The 25116-nt window shown below is 35.4% G+C and overlaps 1 protein-coding gene across 5 annotated transcripts in view; it reads right to left on the reverse strand.

The window, feature by feature from the left end:
* The window catches only part of TBC1D5 (TBC1 domain family member 5), a 318698-nt gene that overhangs the window by 185723 nt on the left and 107859 nt on the right, over window positions 1-25116 (reverse strand). For all 5 annotated transcript variants that reach the window (XM_082754395.1, XM_082754394.1, XM_082754396.1 and 2 more), the window contains one exon: window positions 4452-4586. In XM_082754395.1, the coding sequence (XP_082610521.1) occupies window positions 4452-4551 (100 nt within the window). In that variant the 5' untranslated portion in view covers window positions 4552-4586. The remainder of the gene's footprint in view (window positions 1-4451; window positions 4587-25116) is intronic.

The following is a 25116-nucleotide window of genomic DNA, read 5'->3' on the forward strand; positions in this document are numbered from 1 at the left end:
AAGCAAATGTAATTGTGAGAACACACTGACATTGTTAAAGTAAATTACCCAATTCGTTAATAGTTTCATTTCAAGTGACCTTAATTGTATTAATTGTGATATTGAGCAAATTAAATTCAGGAGTATTAAATGCATTGTTCCAGTCTGTCCTTAGAGGATCAACTTTCCCATTACATGAATGAAATGGGAATACTACCTACTACATTCTTCAAAACTTATGTCAGAATGTGGTGAGTCCTATAACCTAGAGTAAAAAATTACTGCAGCTCAGAAACAGCTACCCTAGTTATCTTGTTTCAATGTAATATAAATCTCGAGCATTTGGAAATGAACAAAATACTTGTTAGATGCAGCACATAGCGAGAAAGCAGAAGTGCAAAGTTTCTGAAATTTCTCTTCATGTATTCAGTATTTATTAAGTGCCTGCTGGAGACCAAAAAGATGTGATTCATGTCAGTCTGATAAACAGCCCTATTTAAAAGAGAATCATTCAAAATTATTGTTAGAATAGAATGAACTATATCATGAACATTTTTCGAACAGAAAAAGTAGTACAATAAAACCAACTTATAATTAAAAGAAAAAAAGGCATGTATACATACATGAATGTAAATGACAATACAACCAGATCCGAAAGTTATAATTGAAAGTAGAGTTTTCCTAAAAGAACTAAAATCTTACCTTTGAATTACGAGACTGCGGAAGTGTGAATTCCAGTCTCATAATTAGTACTAGTTGTTAAAAAAGAATGTATGAGTGCATATATTCAAACAATATTTATTTCTCTATCTTGGAAAAAAAAAATCAGACATAAAGAAAACAATATAAGCCAAATCAACCATTGGAAAAAGAGTGAAATAGTATCTTTTGTGTTTTATTATTATTATTATTATTATTTTTTAATACTTTAAATATTAAAGGAGAAGAAGAAAGATCTTGACTGTTAGTTAGTAACTAACAACCTATTCTGACATTGTAAAACTGCCAACAAGCACATTCTCGTGACTCCTCATAACTCAAGATTCAAAGATCCTCAGCTGCACAAAAATTTGGATTGCTGTGACCACCAAGGTCTTTCTCTATATGACACTTACCTCATCTGCAGTGCTTTAGTTTTATTTGTTCAGCTAGATAATTGTCTTCTGCCTAGTATTTGCAACATTAAACCTTACAACTGCTCCTACTGAACCATGTCTTATTCCTCTCAGGTCACTTCTCAAAAATCTGAAGAATACTTTGAATTGTATGTTTGCCCTCCATCAGGCTAACAACCCTGTCCTAAATAAAACATGTTTGATCTCTGTAACTTCATTGAGATTATAATGAAAGTACTGAATACTACTTGACTCAAAAAACATCTTTCCGAAATTCCATCCAATATATCCTTTCAAGCTGACAGCCAACAAATAAAACCTAGTCTATATGGTTTCCCAACAAGCTTAACAACAATCCATGTACTTCCAAGATTTCTGAGAAAGCCGTGGGAGATGATTTTGAAACTCCGACGTGACATTGTATCTCACAATTCTCCATCAAGCTTTAATATCAGCTAAACAGTCCTCCTTGTGCATTAACAAATCTGACCATCTCTATTATTAAATACTTATTTTCAACATACTTATCAGTAACATGTCTCATCTCAGTGAAGAATTCTGTAAGTTCACCTCCAAGGCAATCCTTTAAGAATTCAGCTCAGCTTCATAAAATAATTTGCATGTCCTGATATTCCACAATATTATACAGAACATCTCCAACTAACGGACCATCTCTCTTGAAAACATCTATGGTACATGATACAGAATGATCGAAGATGGAACAAGATGTATCTTGCATTGTAATTGCTACAGATTTTCACCAAATAGATTCTGTATGTCACCTGAAACTTGAGTTGAAAAACATTCAGGCTTGAAATATTTTAGTGTAGACAATGAAATTCAGGAACATCTATTCTAAAACGCTTGGGACTTGCCTGTCCTGACAATGAATTTATCCTAACTAAAGCATTAGTGTGTTTGTTCACATAAACCTTTAAAAGACTGGAAACCTTTTCTAAATTTAAGCAATGTCTGCAAGATCTTCTCTGTATTTAGGAAATGGCTGCATTTTCCCAATACTTATAGCATCCTATGGTATTTTTAAGAGGGTTTTCAGATTTTTCTTCAATGAGATAAAGGACTCTCACAATTTTCTAGTATGCTGCAGATCTACTGATAGAAGACTGGATAGGTAGAAGGAATAAAGAATATATATGTATACATATATACACATATATTTTTCAATATGAATTATGTTAATTCTCCACCCAATTTATTGTTTGTTTCAAGAGTTAGATAGTTAATTTGCAAAACACCGATTGCTTCTTTATTCTGAACTTCTAACCAGGCTGGATGGACAGGAATGACTGTATACTTTGACATCCCAAGACCTAACACTGCCTAAACATATCCTTTACATAAAATTAAATATTAAAAATTCAAAGACTTATTTTGGATATATAAAGTTTCAAATTAAAATGCAGTATGTGTCTCAGAAAAAAAATACGAAGATGAAATGGATGCTTTATATAAAATATTTACATAGATAGCACATAAAAAATGTACCATAGTTGGTAACCTTTATGACTTGGGGAACCATGTATTTACATATCTTTATCTTCGCATGTGCGTATGTGGTGTTGTGTATATATTTTTAACAGTTGACAGCTGTTTTAGAGCATACAGAGATGCCAAGCTGAATGAGGGTCTTGATTACTTCAAGATTAGCTATCTAAAGTTTCTATTCATTTTAAGTGTTGTTAGTGCGAAGAGTCATTAGTCACTTCCTTGTCTCATAGAACATCAGCATACATTTACATTGTTAATGAACATTTGGGGTAAATGAATTAATGGCACTTTTAAACATCAATTCAATACTAATAACTTTGTATGTCAGAAATGTTAAGGTTGGGATAAAAATGAGAAACCTTTTCAGTCAAGGTAACTAATCGCTTCTGGGCACAATAAAGGGTAAAATTAATTTACTGTGCTTTTTAACAGGGTAAAAATCTTGATTTTCCTTGAAGTAGAGTGGAGAGAATTACCAATATTTTTTAGGGAAAAAAAATTAGAAAGAGCTTATCTTTCTTGATTGGTGTAGACTAGAAGCAAGCTATATTTCCTCTGGAAAACGGTTATTTTCAGTTTCTAAAAAGACATACAAAAACCCTTTCAGTTTATCAAACTAAAATCGCTCCGTATCATTAAGATGTCAAATATAATAGAGGAGTAACACTGACCTGGAATCACTATTTCATCTACTCATCAGGTTTTTAAACACTTCTTCCTAGATGTTCATGCTCATTTTTTACTACTGAAAAAGCTTTGTAAAGCAATGAGGAAAAAAATGAAGAAAATTAACTCAAAGGAACTATGAAGCTTTACTAATGTATTTTGAAGTAAAATATCAGCTTCCTATAAACTGAAGTAATAAACGTGGCTAAGCAAAACTTGATGTAGCTTTATTAGTAAGCAATGGTAAACATAAGATTTATAGACAGATACACCCACACAGAATGGCTGATATGGGTGAGGGACTTAAGAAATGTGACAAAGTTGTTTCAACTCTGTAATTTAAAATAAATTTTTTATTTTGCCCTCCTGGTACATGTGTTCAATGACTGGAAAATTACAGGTAGTTAAGGTGCCATTGTGTATAACTGAGTACTTGAGGAATGTTTTCATGACAAGGATCTCAGCTTCTTGTTAAGCTTATCGCTTTCTTCGAACCAACTATACTGTCACTACTAGCAAATAAGTAGAGAAGACAAGCAACACAGACATGCATTGCATTATGCAAGCAGCTTGCTCTCACTGTTCATTAGAGTCTTCCAAATACTGCATTTAATTAATTTACTTAGGGTTATAAAGTAATTTCTACCTTTAGAGCCCATTCATACAGCTGACTTCGAATTCCGGTAATTATTTCAATAAGAATATTTTCATATTTTCTTATTTGAAGAAAGTGAGTCAAACAAGATTTGGATTTTTTCGCCTTTTTATATTTATATAATCTTCTCTAAAATAATACTTTGAGCTCTATCATGGTATTAAAGAAAAAAAAAAAAACAAAAAAACTCTAAAAGCAAAGCAATGTAAAAGAGCCCGTGTTTCAGAAAGTAACATAGCCATGCTGCATTTCAATATTCTTATGCTGAAGTCAGTGTTTGGTTTATGATTAAAAAAGGATGACAGCGCATTAAACATTTGGCTAATGTTTCTGTCTGTAATTGAAAGTTGACTTTTTGTGGTTTTCATTAATGTCAGAGTGCTCTACACACACTCTGTGAAATGTTCTTTAAGTTGCCCTGTTCAACTTCCTTGAGAGAATTAAACAAATTATGACAGGTACAGTTACCATGACACACTTATGTAAGGTTTCTATGTATAAAGTTTTAAAAAAAATACAAAACTCACCTTCCTCTGGTTTGTTCAAATAACTCTGCAAGGGATCAATGCCTATTTCTTGTTCCTCTGTTTGCAAAGGGTGACTAGTTTCAGACACAGAATGATACATACTGGCAAGAGTAATTTCCACCAAAGGATATTTATCTGAGGAAAAACAGAAAAACAAACACTGTTTCTTTAGCTATTTTGCAATCACACAAGTCAATATTGAAAATGCTTAAAATCTTTCCTTATTTTTCAGACAAAACATCACCATTAGATGTCGAATAGTGGAATAATGGTATTTCCATTCAAATGTTTTATTATTTGGAATCCAAAACAATTGTTATAGTACCTCCTGACAATCACACTGTAAGTAAAATACATATATGGTTTTGAAGGACTGTGAGTTGGGATAGGAACGTTGGAACGTCTTTCCTTCGTTTTCCAGCTTTTAGTCTGATTTTAGTCCCTTTTATTCTGATTCTAGGGAAAGTTGATGCTAGACCTTGGCAACAATGAAAGTTATAAAGCAAAGCTGAGGTAAGACCCATCATCACCCTTCTGGACTCACAACACCTCACCCTAGAAAAAGATTCTCATTTAACCACTTGCATTTCAGAAACCTTGGGTCAAATATGAAACAACAGGCAGAGGGATGCAAACATATGCAAAAAAGAATGAGACAATATTGATCAGTATGATTGGTGATTTCAGTTTTATTGAGATTTATGTTAAGTTTCTAGAAGGGTGGTGTTAATGAAGCATTTGAAGAAACTTAATCTCCTGGTTAGTGAATATTTATAAAGAAGTTCCTCCAAAATTAAGGACAAAAGCAGAGAAAGTACGTAAATGAAAGCCCAGCAAGTGGGTGATACGGGTTCATCATTAAAGGCTGAATGGAATTTCAATCAATATCACACAAGTGAACAAGAACGATGGTAGAAGTTCATGTGAAGAATGTTTCAAGCTAATATTTGCTGCAATGAATAAGAAAATGCCAATAGAGGTAAAAAGCAGATGGTGTTATGGTCAGAGCAGCAAGACAGAGAAATGACCTTTCCAGTGCATTAACATAGTGCAAGAGTACATTTGTCAAGACTACATTTTGGTCACTGTAATGTATTAACAGCCTGAAAGAGATGGAGCAATGCAGAACTATGGCAGCCAAATAGGCTGCCAATAGGATTTGCCCAAGCAAAGTAATTAGCTACCTACATCTGCCATCTGAGTTTTAAGTATCACTTACTATAACTGCTTCGTTTACAGTATCTTAACTTTCTAACTCCAAGAAAATTGTATTTCCAAATAAATAGATAAAGACAAACACAAAGAGGTACGTACCAATCAGGATTGGTATATTATCAATTCAGAAATCACTTCAATTATGATCTTCTCTTGGTTGTTACAAGGCATTGGCCATGTATGCTTAATACCTTTAATTTATCACCAATAAATGAAAAGTGACTGGGATTCTTAAGACTTTTCTAGTTTTATATCCTATTCTTCAGCTTTATTGTCCTACTACATTATGTGAAAAATGCAATAAATAAGATACAAAGGTAGCAGGAGCACTGTTAGGCATTACCTTCAAACCAATCCACTGTGTGGGTTTTGTCCCTCATTTGCTGTGGCAGCCGTGTTAGCATGATGCTGAAATGATCACACCACCTCTCCCACTACTGCTTAGCTAGAACAGACCCTCTGAAGCTCTTAGGAACAAGCAGCCAGACACTGAGGGAAGGCAGGACTACCTGCTTTTGCAGTGGTACAAGTTTATGTCAAATTATTACAATCAAATAATCATGGCCTCATAGAAACACAAACACAGCATGGCTTCAAATGATTCTTTGTACTAAGTCAAAAAAAAATAAAAAATTTTGAGCACAAGTACACTTCACGTGTTTATGTGATTTATTAACCATAATCATAGAAAACACATAACTTGGAGAAAAATGTTTACCAACTTGCTAGCCACTTAAACATTTTGACGTTTACCTGCAGTCTTGTGGCTACATATTATAGACAGACGTTTGTAGCTACCTGATATTTTAAATAAATGAATGAAAAATTGAATTAAAAATGATTTTACTTTTAAAAACATTGTAGAAAGCGGTGTTTACAATTTTCTCCTTGTTGAAATTTTAGTTGCTGCTCCTGTTCTTTTTTGCTGTATCATTGTTACTAGCTTTCTTACTGACCTTTTGACTTTGTCTTTGTAAGACTTACAAGTTTATTTATACTGTCCTGGCAGAGTTTAACTTTTTATTGTTATGATCCTTCAGACCGTATCTGAACAAGGCACAACTTGGATAGCCTTTCAAATTGAGAACGAGGCTCAAAACCACATTGTTGGCCTTCGCACTTTTAGCAGCCACCACTTCATTAAAACACAATGTGCTTTGGACTATTTATTTATTTATTTTTTGATTCTCCCCAAATGCCATGCCTTTACAACATATAAGAGCCACAATTTACTTTACAGACTGTTAGAACGGTTTTAGACATCTTAAGATATTTACTTTTGATATTCACACAGTGATTTAATCAGTTATTTGTGTTTGCTTATGGATACATTTGATTAGTTTTCCAAAAAAATATCACTATCAGTCTTGTTACTCCACAGTCCACACAATTTTCTTTGTGGTTTTATACTTAAGTTCTTTTCAGCTCTACTAACAAAGAACAAAGGAAACTATTAAATAATTACGATTACTCTTGGGATCTTACTCCAAGAAAGATTAATTCTTTACAGGTTTGTGGTTGATTTGTAATGGCCTATAACATATTGCTCGTATTAAATAAGATGCAAGTTAAAAGCTTTTTCAATAAGAAACAATAAAATTGTTATTAAAATCATCTAAAGTTCAATCATTAGCCTCTAAGACTTGATACTGCCTACCTCAAATCTCAGTCAAGCTAGCAGTGATTCTGTTATCTATTCGTACCATTTTTCTCCAAAGACGAAGGGCTTAAAAAAAACAGAGACCAGGCAACCTTCCCAGTGCTGGGAGTTCTACTATTCTTTAATATACATGCAAAAATAATTAGGGCTGCATATGAAACATTTATATAGTTTAGGGGAATGAAAAGAGACATGAATCCAACCAAGAGGCCAAGACATGTAAGCTCAGTGTTTGGCAATGCTCCCTAAGAGTGAGAGCAGGGCAGGGCCCAGTGCTGTATGATGTCTCCATTGAGAAGACCTCCACAGGGCAGCTCCTCCCGGACCAACACCCCCAGTGAATGAACCCAGTGTGGTTGTCAGCACTAGGAGAGGCAGCCTGTCAGTACGTCTGTCACCTGTCAGCCCAGGTTCTCAATGGAGACATCAAAAATCACATGAAAGATGAGCTTTAAAATTCAGAATTCCATTGGATGTGAAAAGGATGCTGCAGAGATACTGGCTTACACATTGCACTCTCTGCAAATAGCCTCCTTCACAGTCATAGATAATAAAATATCCACCTTATTGGTTTTCACCTTGTAACAACCTCTTTCCGCATACCAGAGATCAAATACCTGTTCTATTTATTATCTGCTAGCTAGAAATACAAGACAAAGGCAAAAGCCTACATGAGATCTGCTCTATCTTTAGCTGAAGCACCAATGAAGCACCAGTCATCTGGACTGGAGCTGGGCAAAACATGGCAAGGTCATGTATTACGCAAATGTAAATTGACATCACTACAACCAGAAGAGTACAAAAGAGCAGAGTCATCTGTAATACATGTATGTTTATAATAAATGCTTATGTAATAAGCTGATTGTAATGAATGTTCAAATAGAAATTGAAAATTTCAAAATAAAACCAAACTTTGTGGAGTTCTTTTAGCAGTGAGACTGTTCACTACCACAAGAGCAAAATACAAGGCCACCCTAATATGAAAAAAAATTGTAAATTTAAAATCAGTATTTGATAAACATCACAATCTGAACACAAACACTGTACTTCATTTCAAGCCATTAAGACATGCATTTACCTCTTCACTTGCGACAGATATTGAAATGCATATGGGTAACATGCATTGCTTCTAAAATAGTTACTAAATAATTTCATTTTTATTTTTTTTAAAAATACCTCTAATGTTTCCAATAATCATCAGTGTTTATATGGAACTTTAAAAATGATTTATTCAAACTATGAGCACAAAACACACCAAATCACACCTATATATTATTTAGCGAAGAACATTCATATTGTTTGGGCAAAATTAGAAAATATAATCAGTCTCATAAAAAGTATTTAGAAGGTGCAACTGAATAGGTAAAACAGAAGTGGGCTATCCTGACCATTTACGACAACCATTTTCTCTGGAAAAGCTGGTGGTGAACTGAAAGGAGAGGAACTGCAGGCCGGACAAGGTCTACCAAAGTAGAACTGCATAAATTCCAACACAAGTCTCCAAACCAGCTTCCTCTGCAACCTGAAACCACTCTTAGGAAAACCAAGAAGGTATATGGCCAGGACTGCAGGATTATTTGAACAAACAAGGTACATTCCTGAAAACTTACCCCACTCTTGTTTTCTGACATCTCTGACATTGCTTCCCCAATTAAGCAAAAAGGTGAAGCTTTTAATGCTTGAAAAAAGGAAGAAGGGAATGTCCTATCTTGGAGGAAGAAACCAAGCAATGCTTTTCAATATTGGATATGCTAGGAATGAAAATTTGTGTATATCAATACCAGCAGCGATACTGGAATACAACATTTCTGAAAATTACTGACGTGTAGCAAAGTATTTAAATAATACTTTGTATTCATTCTATTAGACTGTATCATCCACCTTCTCCATGTTATCTTTGGGCCTTTATTTTATGGCATATAGCAAAGTTTACCATTTTAATTACTTAAATTGATGACAAGTAGAGGAAATACTTGTTTTGCTAAGTGATAAATTAGCTGTCCTGTGAAGTCAAATTGATTAAAATGACCTGACTAAAAGCAAGTGTCTGATGTCGTAATGGTCTTATGCACGTTTTGTTAAGTTTGACAGCATCATGTTATGAGGGTTCACAATTCTGCCCCTCATTTGCAGCTTATGAAGTAATCAAGCATGTTAGCATGCAGAAGTGAGTACTCTCAAGAATGCAAAAAAAAACCAACAATTTTAAAGTAAATATGGAACTAAATATTAGAAGAATAAACATGCGTTGTGTATATTTCAAGCAATGAAATACATATGACTTGCAAAAGATCTAGAAACAGTTCCAGATGCTGATTGCTTTTTTGGCCATATCTCCTAGGTCTTAAATGAATCCTTCTAAATGAGGGGGGAGAGAAAAAAAAAAAAAAAAAAGAAAAAAAAGCAATCCTTCCTCTGAATAGAAGGCTGAGCAGGAGACAGTGCTGAGCATGAACTTTGAAAATCGAGGACCATTTTATTGGATACTTTGTTTAAAGTTGGATACTTTAATTAGAAGGACACATACTAACAGACATTTTTGAAACTTCTGTTCCACCCTCTAACATTCAGTGCTTTATTCTTTGCTTTAGGAGTGACTTAGGCCACATAAGCCAACTAACTCACACCACCGAGCTCTTCTGCTCTCCTTCATTTGAGTCCACTTCTTACAGACCATACAACCCTTTACAACCACTATGTCTATTTTAATACAGAAGATCTAGCGCCTGGGTTAAAAGTAGCTAGGATCAAGCCCAGCAGGGATGCTACTCAGCTACTTCTGTAGGTTGTTACCACTTCCTGCAGAAACATGCTGAAGGAGGAACATTCACTAACTCTGAAGAAAGTGCACAACTTGACAAACTTTGACTAGCATAAAGCAAGTCTGTTTTCTTTTATAAAATGTATCAGATTATGTATCATTAAAATAGAATGATGCAAACATAAAAATGGACTGACATGGAAAAGCAGATTAAAATTAACATCAGCTGGGGTCCAGAACAAAACAAACAAGATCATGTCACTGATGGACAGGTTAACAGCCAGTGAGTCTGATGATCATGAAATGCAATTAATTTTGTCCCATTTAATAACATTTCCTGCATTTTAACTTCTGCCTGTCTAATCTTTAATACAAAAACAGAGTTACATTGGACTTTAAATAAGTTAATTAAGTATTAAAATCAATCATGTGAAAGTCTTAATATTTAATATTGTTAGATTGTATATCAAAGTGGTTTTATTATTTATTTACTCCAAACCTTTCCAGAATACTTCATGTGGCAACAGGGGGTCTGTATCTCACAAGATAAATGCATTTACAATGCCAAATAAATTATATATAAAAGCATTTGTCTTAATACATGTCATTCAATATTAAATATCACCCATTGGTACCACCCTGAAACCCTAATCCATTTTTACCAACCGCACATTTGTATTATTCAAATGTTGCCTATTAAATAGCTGTCTCAAGAGCCACAGTAAAGGAATACATACCTAAGAACAATTATCATAGGAGCTTTAAAGCACTGTCTACAGATTTAACCCTACAACTTTCATGTCTTAACAGTACTTAAACATGCAAAGTATGAATTCAGCAGTGAATTAAAATGTCAGGGAGAAGAAACAGTATAAATAGCCAGGGATCATGACAATGTATTCTCTTGGCAATTCACATGATAGTTAAAAACTTTTTTATGCTGCAAGTTAAAAAATAAAACAGAAAGCAAACACACAAAACTATCCTAAGTTATATTCTCTTACTTTGGAAGACATTAAATCTTCAACATATTTGTTATAAGCACGGAACAAGTTCACACAGTTGCTAGCTTATGGTTTTCTTGAGGCTATGTGACTTTGCAAGGTACCCTAGTTTCATTAAGAAATGCTTAGAGTAAATAAATTAGAGAGGATTGAAAACCTTATGTACTGTCCACCACTATATTCAATAACCATAGTCCCCTGCCAACTTCATTGTTTCCTAAGCTCTAAACCTATGAATAGTAACATTTGACATCTATTGAAAGGATGGCAACTGAAGTACAGACAGCATCAACCAACATAAATTCCCAATTTTACAGTTATATGCTCAGGTTTGGCACTATGTATCTAATACTACTACTACTAATGAATGAATAGGAGAAAATATCCAAAACCAGTTTCAATTTTACAGCAAGAACTTCCTAAATAAAACCCCACGCCCTCAACACAAAACTACATGTACTTTTTTATGCAGGTTTACGTGACAGCCCCACAATGAGGTTGTTATGAGAATGTAACTTTGTTCCAACTTTGATTTGAAACAAAAAATACCAAAAACCCACAAAGCCAACAGCTAAACAAAGGCCCTAACACTGAACACTCCTCCTACCCCCAGGCATGACCTGTTCAGCAGCAGACATGAAAATGTTGTATTACTGTATTTTCAACAATTTAAATAGATAAAGATTCCTCCGAGAGGTGACAGGGTGGGGGCATGGCAGGATTTTGTTCCTCTGATGGGAGCAGTACCCTGAGGAGCAGCACAGCAGTATCAGGAGCTCTGGCATGAAGTGGAGCAGCATCTTTGGAAAGAGGTTTGTTGACCACTTGAGGAGTTTTCTATGTCAGAATATTTACGGGACTGATGAGTAAACCCCACAGAATGTACAAATAACAGTGCTTCTGACGAGGGCCTACAGCTACGGGTGATACAATGATTTATAAAAGAATCCTTGAAGGGTAAAGAGGAGGCAGCAGGCCAATCTTGTAACATAGCAGCAGTCTGTTTACTAACAATGGTAATAAACAAGAAGAACTGATAATCCTTACACATTATCAAAATTATAACTTAATTGGCATAACAAGTAAGATTTAATGAAATAAATCACATTACTAGAATAGTAATAAAGAAGAGTATTATTTGCTCAGAACGAATATGTCAGTCAAAAGAGTGAGAGCAGTGCCTTGTAAACAGAAGGTATCTGCATTTACTTGGATGTCAAGAAACTAGACGAAGGTTGAAAATATGGATAATAAAAGATGGTGACAGGGAAGACTACAACACTTGTAGAAGACATAGTAGAAAAGGAACCTAATTGGACAATGGCTATTAAGTAGGTTTGGGGAATAAGCTGGTGAAAGGGAATTTTTATTTCAATTGTATGTGTTTTGATTTGAAGTAGGAGGTGGAAAAAGCAGACAGGTAGGTAACTGGATTAAACTGAACTGGATTCTAAGTGACTCACAGGTAAAAACAAATCAGCTGAGAAAGATGGGAAGTTCTAATAATGTACTCTTAGCAGCACAAAGTTCATGATTCTTAGTAAAGAAAGGAGGTGGAGAAAAAAAATGGTAATACAAGGAACAAGATTTCAACAGAGCAAACTTCAATAAATCCATAGATTTTTTAAAATATTTATTTATTTATTTATTTATTAGGAAAAAAAAAAAAAACACACCAAGGGAAGACAGCAATTCAGGTAAGCTAGCCAACTTTGTAAGAGACCTCTCATATTGTATGTAGTCTATCCATTGCAGAAGAACGACAGAAGATGGAATGACAGGAACTTGGCTAAACCCAACACTTAAGTAGAAAGCACTCTAAGTAAAAATAAATAAATAAATAAATAAAATGAACAGGTCAAATAATCCATGCTGAGTGTATACAAGCACCAAGTCCCATGGTCAAATCAGAATGGCAAAGAACAAATAAGATGGAATTCACAAGGAACACAGAGAACAAGAACTTAACATTCTTTATCATGTAAACATGCACATAGGCAGACTTCAGTAGGAAAAAAAATAAAAAGATTTGATCTGTTATTTAAAGGAAGGGGACAGTTATCAAAGAAGTGTTTGCTAAACAATTCCATTGCAAATTAGATGGCTAACACAGCACCACTTAAAATATAAATGGGCTAGCTTAAAAAAAGATTAGAGTAGGTAAATCAGTTCTTTTCAAATCATCAGATACAATTCAGTTTAAGGCAATTTCCTACAGTAGTTTTGACTAAATTGGCATTGTCCTCAAAGAGGGAAGTTTCATCCTCCTCCTAAGTGGCTGTTGGTACCCCTGTGCCACGTTCCCACTACTGGCATAAGTATCTGCATTGAACCAGGTCAGTTAATTCATCTGGCTTAAAGCTATCCTGCCAGAAGAGTCAGTTTCAACCAAGACCAGTGAAGTCCTTGCACTTATGTAGCATAACCAACTACACAAAAACAAGATGAGAAGCAAACAGTTAGGAATCAGTTGGGATGGAAAGGATATGAACAAGTAGATCATAATTTGAAAGTGAGTCAACAACATCATATTACTTCATAACAACCAAAATAAATTAATAAAAATGAAATTTAGCTTCATTTAGAGATATATGAAGTAAAACTCTGATCAGCTGATGCTGATAAGGCCAAAACTGCAGCAGTGTACCCGACTTTAGATGGATAGCAAAGATAGGGAAACACCCAGCTGCTACAGGTCAAAGAGCAACAAGACTCATTAGGAGTCTAGAAAGTATTATCTATGACATAATTGAAAAAATTGATGTTTCACTTTACTGAAAGAAAGATGGGAGAGAAGAAGAGGAATAATGCAGTAAGATTTCAAATCTTTACATCATTTAACTATGAAGCTCGTCCCTTCTCTTACAGTAATGTAGAAGTGCTGAAAACCCTATTCATATTAAAATGAATCATACAAAATTGGAAACGCATTATACCAAACAATCCCCTTGTTTATTTTACTTTAGAATGCATTTTATCTACCTGGTTACAAAACAATTTGATATAATTTAAATTAAAGTGTTGTCCTTCCAAAGGTAGTTAAGAGATTAAAGTAGTTTACTGCTGTTTATGGTATGGAAATGACTGCTTTTAAGTATTTAAGAGTTTTACTTTCAGGAACACACAGGCACCATGCTATGCTACACACTTTATGTTTTAGTAATACATATGTAACTCAAAGGGCCAAAGAATGTCAAGACTGAAAGAAATCATCGAAACAGTGAACTGGAAAAAATGGCAGCTTAGCCTGCAGCTTTACCCAAAATGATAGTAACTAGCTTAGACACTAAAAGTGTATTCAACGAAATAAGTTTCTAGAATATCACAGCTTTAAAGTAGTAAGTAATTAATCTAGGAATCAGCCTTTATTCTTTCACTATTTTTAGAAAACAGTTTCCTACAGGGGTTGACAGAATTTTTATAGAAACACCAGCGTGTTCATGCACGTACAGAGGCATTTGCATCAAATATTTCTCTTCTAGTTTTCTCTAGAAATGTGGATGCTAAAGCTGCATGGCCTCACACTGAGGTACAAAGAAAGCTGGCCTAAGTCCCACTAGCTAAGGAAAAGACACGATTTCATAGCCACCTTCAAAGGAGCAAAAAGAGCCACAATTTGTTTCATATCTTACAATGAAGTTACTACATAATGTGAAGAACCACAGCCCACGTTCACCTGTGCAACCCAACCTTTTTGATTCAATGCAAGTGGGCACAGCTGCAGAGGAAAACAGGGTGCAAGAGGAGAGCAGGGAGAAGGTGCTGCCATTTACTTCCATTGCAACACAATTAATGCAAACACAAGGACTGCAAATGCAAGGCTTTCCAATTATAGCCACTGCCAATGGGAACAGGGGCTTAACTTGAGTGTGTCTGAAAGCCACACTCAAAGTGTCTAAGAGAAGAGCTTCAGGGTAAGGTTGCCCCCAGTAAAAACTATGCTGAAGTTTGTGAATGCTCTCTCACATCCAAATGCTCAGTCTCAAGACATACTCTACACAAGATGCAGTACCAATTTCAATAACCTGCTCATATAATGCCTGCTCAGAGTGCTTCTCTTCAGCTTTGTCACATCAGGAGTGACAAAAGCAGAAGCACTCTAGGGGCTCAGCATTTTTGTAGAATGCATACCTAGAATGCAGTGGGTTTCATGAGCAATCCCTACATACAACAAAATACTTGAAAAACAGGTAACCCCTAAGACTTGGAAACACAACGTATAGATGAAAGCTGCTAACCTTAGCTGGTAGTTGACTGCATGAAAGCACTCTGTACCAAAGTACTGCTGTGATTAACATTTTACTCTTTTTAATTTTTTTGGTATGAACATACCACTTTGTTCCATATTACTGCAAGTTTTTCTTCCTTTTTCAGGCACAGAACTCTGCTGCTGCTGCATTTCTTGTGCTTCCGCTGTTCAGGAACTCTCAGCACTAATTCCTGCCAAGGTTAGTAATATAAATGGCAGAAAATTATTGTGCAACACCCTTCCTTCTTTAAAAATTTGATCTCCTAATACAGTGCTATCCATTACAACTTATTTTCCTGTCCCTTCCCACTCCCATACTCTCCTTTCAAATTGCTGAGCAGCTGGATGACATGTTCTGTGCTTTCCTGTACACACACATCAAACTGTCAAGGGAACATGTGGCAATGCTGAAGTCTTCGGCACAGAGAAGCTATGCAGACAAGGCCACTGCAGCATAACGATGTCTATAATGCACCGTTATTTAAAGGCATTTTTTCCCCCTAAAATATTTTCTATGCAGTCTCCGCTTGTTCCCAGAACATGTGAAACACAGGCATAGAAGTCAGCAGGACAAGCAGCATCGTACATCAAACATACCTTGGCGTAAGTGCCTCAAAACCTGAAATACATGCAGGTCTTAAATGGCAAGTAGGAATACAGTACTTCACAAGCCTACAGAAAAACAGAAATCTGGCTCTACAAATAAATACTTAATTCTGCAGAACGTTAGAAATGTACTCTACAATTTACAACAAGAATAAGAATTTGCAATATAAATTACTTCAGAAATAAGGATAGAGTCTAAAGGGGAAAGTATTAATAAAATGGAGTTGCAATGTATTAGTTAAAAGGGCTTTTTGGTTTGGCAGTGATTTTGTTTCACCAGAAACAGCTGTCAGCATCGACTTCTACTCTCTTTACCCTAAGTCCTGGTTTTACTTTGCTTTAGAAGTGGGTCAGCACACGCTACGTAGTAAGAAGCAAAGCCTTACTTCACACAGCTTTCTTTGACTACACATAAGTAGCAGGGCAAGACCTTAGACAAGACCTCAAGTAGCAGCAGGCTAAGGGATTAGTTGCCCTGACAATTGTGCATAATGTTCTGCTCTGGGCAATCAGAGCAGAACACCAGGTAGGATGCTCTGAAGCTTTTCCATTTTTAATACGTAATACAATAGACTGATGACTTCTATGTTAAGCTTAGTTGAGAGCTCTCTTTAATTCACCAACCACTACAACATGACTGAACATCCTGGTATTGTCCAGATACCAAGTTACCTGTGTGTTACAAACAAAAAGGAAATGGAATTCCCACAAAACCGTAAACAGATTTGAAGAATTGTACTGGAACAACAGCTGTCATTATGCTTTACCAAAAGCTCGCAACACCTTTGAGGCTAAGCTTTTAAGCCAATTTTAATAAAAAAAATATAACAGATGTAAACAAGATATGGTTAGATGCCTCTTTGATTAAATTTTTCCAATCGTTTTTAGAAAGCCTTCACAGACAGTTTTCCTCTCTGTGTCAGATGAACCACTGTGACTTTTTAAGAATATTTAATGTGCAAACCATGATAACATTAACACTGGCAATTCTCCTGGACAAAACAGACATTTTCACAGAAGCGATGTTTAATAGCAAAAAATTGCTTTCATTTTATTTATTTATTTATTTATTTATTTTAATCCTGCTGCAGACTTTGTATGATCTCATACTTAAACTGGTGATGTGCAGAAACCTAGGATAATGTCGTTTTTGCTATGTTGCGTTTCGATCAATAGTTTAAATAGAGAAGTGACCAAACAGTAGCCACGCTGTGGATCACCTAGAGAACTGAAAAGACTGAAATCAGAATTTTGAACTGGATCCAGAAGTAAATGGAAAGAATCCAAGCATACAGAATACAGGTGTGATCAGTTCTCACTTGTCTTTTTTACTTAATAGCAAGGCTGTGCATCTTGGAGCACCTAAAATTAGTAGTTACTTCAGAAAATTTTGGTCTGTCATGTATTATTCATCTCTCTTTTTCTCCTAAAAGGAAGACATAAGATGGCAGTAGCAAGTGCTCTTAGCTTCCTAATGGAAAAGGAGTAAAAACTTGACTGAGGGGACAGATCTTCAAAGAGAGGTGACAGACAGAGATTGCCGAGCTGAGACAACTATTCTCTGTCAAACAAATACTGCAATTCCACTTGTTGCCAGGAAGCAACAAGCTTCTTGAAGCTTACAGATTTCACACGAAGGCACCAGATACTCTGCCTGCTCCTCCAAATACTTGTGCTTGGGAGGTTCTCATTCTTTGCTGGGTGAGAAAATGGAAATCCTTTTCTGCTTTAGCAGCCACTTGCACTCTATAATTAAAGCACTGAATGCAACAAAACCAGGTAACTTTATCTGCCATTTTTGGCTTTAAGGTTTTGATAGGGCCTCAGCGGATATGAGAGCCAAATAGAAATAACTGAGATGAAATTATTTAGTAAGGCAAAATCACTCCTTCACTACATTACTCCAACTCAGCTTCCTCCCCCCCAAAGAACCCCACAACCCTCCTCTGATCCATTCAAATAACTGAACAATATGGTATTTTTTAACAAAGTTTTCTAAAAAATGTCAGCTAGTATACCTGTATAAAGTTAGCCTTCCAAAAAACCATTTTTTTCTTGCCTCGTTTAAATTCAAAATTGCCTCTGTTCATTGTGGCTTTTTCACTGCCCTGATTTCAGAAATGGCAGATAAAAGGAGGCAGTCTCACCTTCCACAGAAATGCACAGTTTGGCTTTTAATAGGCAAGGAAGAGGATTAATTTACATTGTTTTTCTCCAAGCCAATAGGAATGATCATGAGAGATATGCAGGGGGCGAATAGACATTTTGGTTGGCTGTTTCTTCCACAACTGAAATACAATCTGTTTGCCAAACTCCTTGGTTCATGGACAAAATGTGATTGTGTGAACATACTTTAGACTTTATCCATACCCTAATATCCAACTCATTAAACTTATAAACCTATTATTTCCTATAAGTAGTTATTTTCATGGACACATGACACGCTGTCAAATCTCTTATTCTGGTTCATTCTATCAACACTTTTAAAGACATCATGTGAAAGAACTACACTGGTTTTCATTCCCATGTAGTACTTGTACAAACCGATATGGAAATACTTCAATTTTAATACAGCAATTATTTAATTTAAGACCAGTTTTCCTAATTAAAGGCATGCAGTCTGTCATTTCAGTCCCACAACTTACACTCGTATAACACTTCTGTACAAATTAAAACCAATTTAATCATTTTGATTCTAGTTTATATTTAGACAGTCCATCATGAAAGAGCCCAGAGCCCAGCCTAACCTAGGTCCTCTGTATGCCATATGTATCTGCAATCTATTACATCAATCAAAGCAGCTCACAGTTCAGACGATGTATACATGAATAAATGTACTTTACCTAGAGGTCAAAATAATTTCTGTAAGAGCACAGTATATTTTCTTGTTTTTAGCTACCTCCCACAACCATGAAGTATAAAAATTTAACAAGCTGTAAAATAACAAATTGAACACCATACATCAAGTTTCTTTACTGTCACGCTAGGAATGCTATAATTATAATCAAGAATACACTTCAACTTTTAACTCTGTTTTCACTCTTTACTCTTTCTACACTGTGGCCCATGGTGGCCTATGCCAGTTTTATTACAAAATATGAGTATGAGAAGGAAAGGTGAAAAAGTAATCAATTCTGCTACTCTGAGATCACATATGTAGGAACTAAGTTGTTAGTTCGGGCTTTTTAAGGTAGGAAAAAGAAAAAAAAGATGTAGACACCATCTCAGCTTTTGCAGCCACATAATACAGTCTGGAGGATCACCATGACAGTGGATAAATTAGAATTTCACTACACCATGAAGTCTGAATTGTTTCTTAACAAGATATGAATCAGTGTAGTTCTGATTTGACAGAATTGTGAGACTTTCAAAGCTGCACTTTCAATACATTAAGCACAATAGCTAGGATTTTTCAAAAATGTTTTAGAAATGCTGAGAAATAAGGTAGGTTGAAATGTATATAGATCACTACATTAGTCTCATGAAGAGAAAGCTGCAACATAAATGAACTGAAAAAGGCAGGAATACTTGTCTGCACAGGGTTGGAAAAAAGATTGCTGAACTGTTGGTCTTCCACTTCAGTGCTTATTTCTTTTCCAACTGGACAGAAACTATTCCTTTCCTAGACACTGGACAGCATTAAGCATATGAGCATAAAAGTTAAAAAAAAAAAAACAACTCTGATTTATTATTCTTTCTTCAAAATAAATATTGATAGCTGAAATAAAAAGCCAGTGAACACATTATATATATGACTATCCAATTAAGCAACTGTGTAATGTAATTGAGGGAAAAATAGTTTGTGAACTTGTCATGAGAGACTACAGACCGAATTCCAGCTTCTTTAAGACTATCATTGCTTTTATTATGCTAGACAGGCAGCCTAAATGCCTAAATGCTATAATGTAAATGTACAAGGGTCACTGCTCTAGATTCACAAGAAGTTCTCACCTTGAGACTTCATCTGATTCAACTATGTAATTGTTTTAATTTTGTGTGTTATGTGATAAACAGAAATAAACAACTTTAAGAATTGTAGTATTATGTATATTTCTGGTAATAATTTGGAAATGTGATGTTACTGTGACTCCCACTAGACAAGGTTGCCTATCCAGCCTTGCCTTGAACACCTCCAGGGATGGGGCATCCACAGCTTCTCTGGACAACCTGTTGCTGTGCCTTACCACTCTCACAGTAAAGAATTTCTTCCTAATATCTAAGTCTTTCTATCTAAGACTTCCTAATCTAAGTCTACCCTCTTTTAGTTTAAAGCCCTTACTCCTTGTCCTATCCCTATAAGCCCTGATAAAGGATTCCTCCCCAGCTTTCCTGTAGGCCCCTTTTAGGCACTGGAGGGCCACTGTAAGGTCTACCCAGAGCCTTCTCCAGGGTAAACAACCCCAAGTTCCTCAGCCCATCTTTGTAGGAGAGGTGCTCTAAAACTTGTGGCCCTCCTCTGGAGTCCTAGTTAAGGAGAGGTCTGCACGTATACACCTTATCTTCATCTCTGAAAAATAATTAAGACATACCAGATGCTGTATAATGACTTTCTGAAATATACAAATTAAAGTATCTAAAAGGCTGTCACAAAGCACCACTGAGGAACTCTAATTTTACAAGAATGAAATCTATAGCTGTGGTATTCCAAACAACCCTAATCTTAATTTTCCTGAGTGTACACATGTACAATGCAACACAGAATTAAAATTGTAACTCTTCTTAGAAGAGAACAGATTTTAAGTTATAAGCCTAGATGTCAGCCCTTAATGTTATAAAATTATAGAGAATAAGGAGGAAACGGAGCTGATAGTGCATATAAATATGACTGTGTATTAGGCTGCATTTAATTACCAGTTCAAACAACAACCTGATCTAACCTTTGACAAGTAAAATAAATGTTCTGAATAATTTAACCAAAGCAAACATTTGCTGTTAAATGCTGGCTAATTATAGTAAGAGTTGTACAGAGAGAAGGAAAAAACCCAAAAGACATGGTAATTTATACACTTCTCCTGCAATTGCTACAGCTATTCCTTGAAATCCTTGAATATTTGCCATACAGGATATCTTCTAAGTATCTACTTTGGGAAATACTTAGTCTATGTTTAAAAGGAGAAGCACTGTATTAAAATAACTAGCCTTGATCTATAAGTATCAAAGAAATAGTCCAAATATGGAAAGGAAGGTAACATGAATTTCCAGAATATCTGCCTTTACTACTGTCGCTTTCTGGTATGAAAAGTCTCAGTTTGTAACGCTCTGTATCACACTGCAAGATAAGAAAAGGGCAGAATGAGGATTAGTCTTTTCAGAAGTGACAGTACAAAATCACAAAGTCTCACTGTGGGATAGGAGAGTACAGTTCAGTCATGTCCAATGCAATTTTGAATACAGGAGTAATAGATAATTTTAAATTCTTTCATTAAATAAACACTAGATCAACAGTTAAATGGCATAAATAATCCAGACATATTATTTAAAAATCCCCTCCCCCCCCAACAAAACCATGTAATGATGAAGTAAGTCCATCACTATTACTTTTTCCAATATACTATCTGTATGAAATATTGAGGTTTCAAAAAGAAGCTAAAAAAATAAGAAAAATAAAAAATATATGACAAGGACAAGTACTTAAAGTCAGCATGATTCCAACAGCAGAACAGCAATAACTATGAAATTGAAACCATTAGAAAAAAGGTGTTTTTTTCCTGCATCATATGTGCCTTGCACTTGTAGACTATTTTTGAAGAATTGAATGGCTTTTGCTATGTTTGGGGCAAAGATTTTCACTTATTTATGCAATGAAGTTAACGGTAGCATCAGCTGTTTCTCTGCATGCACAATAACTACGGTTCAGAAAAACCAGAAGACCATGAAAATTTCACGGACAAGCAATGTATGGTAAACGAAAGAAGCCTATAAATCCCTAATCTTGAATATATATTAATATTGAAGGCTTTATATAATCTGCAAAGTACAAAGTGAAAACCATTAAAAATATTAAACCTGACTGTAAGTATGCTCCTCTCTTTTCCCAAAAGTAATTTGTGTGCGGATAAGTTCTGGCCACAAGTTTCCAAGACAAACATATTATTTTAAAGTTACCTTTTATATTTTCATAAATATTTAAACTCTCCCTGAAATTTTAAATATGTTTATAGAGACAAGAATGCTCACATTCTTAGCCCCTTATAATGAAAAAATACGAATTAAACTATTTCTTACACACTGTAAAAGAAACAATTTTTAAAAGAAAAAGACACATAATAAATTCACAAAAAAAATTTACCACAGATTGTTTACTTGATAATGAGGCAGGTGGATTCAAGATATTCAAGTGGATTTTCTAGCTTACAGTGTAAACTGAGTATTGGAAAATTGAGTTTGAAGGTCATTACTATTCTTGCTCCATAGCGCAAGATAAAGTCTTTAAGCAAACAAAGTAGAAAAGAATTTGACAAGATCCATGCCTGACACTCTGGAGAAATTCAAGTACAGAATTAATTTTACACTGTATCTACTGCTTTATGCCAAACAGACAGTGAAATGCACTGTTTTTTCTTAGGCTCAGGCGTCCATAAAAACATACTCAGCTGTATTTGGACAGGACAGAGGGAAATCTTAGGCAGTGATTGGTAAATGCAATAAATCAACTCTTACCAGCTATTATCCTTCACATAAAACTGGAACAGATCTTCTCTAGAGTTGTCATGCTTTTTGCATTCTGCACTTGAATTGTTTTCAGGTTCAGCAAATTAAACTTAGCTAATAGCTTTATCTTTCTCTAAATTAAAAGTAGAAGGAAATACAGACAGCCACTCAATTTATGATGTTATCTTCTCCAAGACACCTGTATTTTACACAAACAACAAAATAAATAAAAACTAGCCCAGGTTGTGAGGGCTGGTGTGAAGATTGCTCTTTGATGGGGAGGCGTGGGTCCCATACTTCCACAGTATTGTATGCTTTTAAGTGCAACATTAAATATCTAAACATGAAATTAACACAATATTAAATAATTACATCTGATAGGAACGTTGATGGAAGTCAGTGCTTATCAGATAAATCATCAAAATGAATGACCACATTACGCAAAATTCAAAACTGAATGTTAGCACACTAACAATATTCTCTTGGCTACAAGCTGTAAGGAATATTCACTGTTCCTGGATATCATCTTACATATCAATCTGATATAGCAGGTGGTGTACCTGGAAGAGTGATTATAACCACATAATTTAGGTACATATGTACACATACTTCAGCATAAACCAGCTAGTATCGTTACCCAGTGTGGCCCACCTGGTGGACAATTTGTCTGAGTCCCAAAGGTATCTCCATGCAGAACACAAAGGAGAAGAGGAACATGATGATGTTGAAGTTAGGCAAGCTTCTCCCCTGACCTTCTATACCAAATTTTAACACTGAGGTGTTAAAACAAACAAACAAACAAAAAACACACAGCGAGCCCTTTAGATCCCCATTTTTGTTTAACAGGTTACAGAAAAATCAGAATTAGCAACAAAATAAAAAATAGAATAAAGTAACATATTTTATAGCAAAACTACTATTGCGGCAAATTCCTTTTGAATTAATCCAACATTTCACCCTGGTCAGTTGGTTATTGTAAGGAACAATTAATTTAGTCTGTACTGGAAGATTCCTGCATATTTTAGTTTGCACGTACTTGTAAGGTCTTCCTGAAGAGAATTCACTTTTGTGTCGAACGGCTTTGTGATGTGGATTAGCCTCCACAAGGGATCTAAATTGACAATAATGAATTCATTTTATATAGTAGGCTAGACTTAAATGAGAAGTGAAAGGCCAGTGCCAACAGAGTTCAGTGATCAGCCACTGTTGTTCTCTATATAATTTACTGGTTGAATTTAATAATTACAGAGTTGCCTTGATAATCTGTGGCTGCAGCATACTGGAATGAGAGGAAGAGAAAATGTTTCTTGTGTTAATAGGAGAACTGAATTTTTTTTTTAATTTATTTAAATGCAGACCCACATAAACTGCAAACAGAGTGTTTATAACGAACATCTAAGAACACTGACACTGGTTTAAACTAAAATTAATTTATATCACTCAAATCCGGAAAAACATAATTTCAAGCCTTGATCTTATTAGGATACTTAATGTAATCTTATTAGAATGTGAGCTTCTATATATCAAAGTGTTTTATACATTGCAAATATATTTTAAAGAGCTCCAATAAACATTACTAAACAATTCACTGCTGATCTCCAAACGTGGCTTCACAGGGGCAGATTACTGGCTCTGCAAGCAGCGCAGCAGGAGCAGCGATGCCTTCACACTGGCTGTACTCTTGTTGCTCCACAGCACCGAGAGTCACACGCAAGTTGGGGAAGTTTCCACGATTTTCTTAACTGCCTGGGATTCAGCACAGAGCAGCCTGTTCTCCAAAAGCACGGAGTACCTACAGCTTTAGCGGAAGCAAATGTGGATCATACATGCTTAAAATTTCAGAGACTCGGGCCTAGTGCCATCTCCACTGAAAATGCTGCCAGAAATGTCACTCACAGAATCCACGCCTGCCACTCCGCAGAGCTTCGGAGAGGCTTAATGATGGCTAGCAAGTACAGAGAGCAGACCTAGCTCAGGAAAAACAACAGAGAAGCAGGCAGCAGGAAGGCGATGAGCGCTGTGTCTGCGCTTGTACCCCCACTGGCACGGTGAAAGCAAAATGGTTAAGAAACTGGCAAGGCTGATGTCAAAAATGTAAATGTTTCTAAGGACGGTAGCAGACCTTAAGAGATACAGTTTTTAATCTCATTCCAAACAGTTTCAATACTCCAACATTAATGTATGCACATATATATTAATGAAGCAGACATGTTAATCCCCCCGATGTCGATGTCTATGAGGCATCTTAGCTCTTACTTCCTTCACCATCAGTCGCGTGTAAGTAACATACTGTGGCAACATATGAATAGTTTATAGCTCTGGCAATGAATGAATGAATGAACAGTGACCTAAACCCAAGCAGCAATTAAGGTTTCTGTTTCCTTACCCATCAGCTATTGCATATATTCACAGCAAACAAGTGTGTTTTTCTGACATGCACACTTGTCTGTTAATAAGTTAAAGAACTATTTCAGTCAAGAGCCTTTATGTTTTTCCCCTACACGCTTCGTTTCTTGCTA

The sequence above is a fragment of the Aythya marila genome, assembly GCF_965140915.1.
Source record: "Aythya marila genome assembly, chromosome: 2".
Lineage (NCBI taxonomy): Eukaryota > Metazoa > Chordata > Aves > Anseriformes > Anatidae > Aythya > Aythya marila.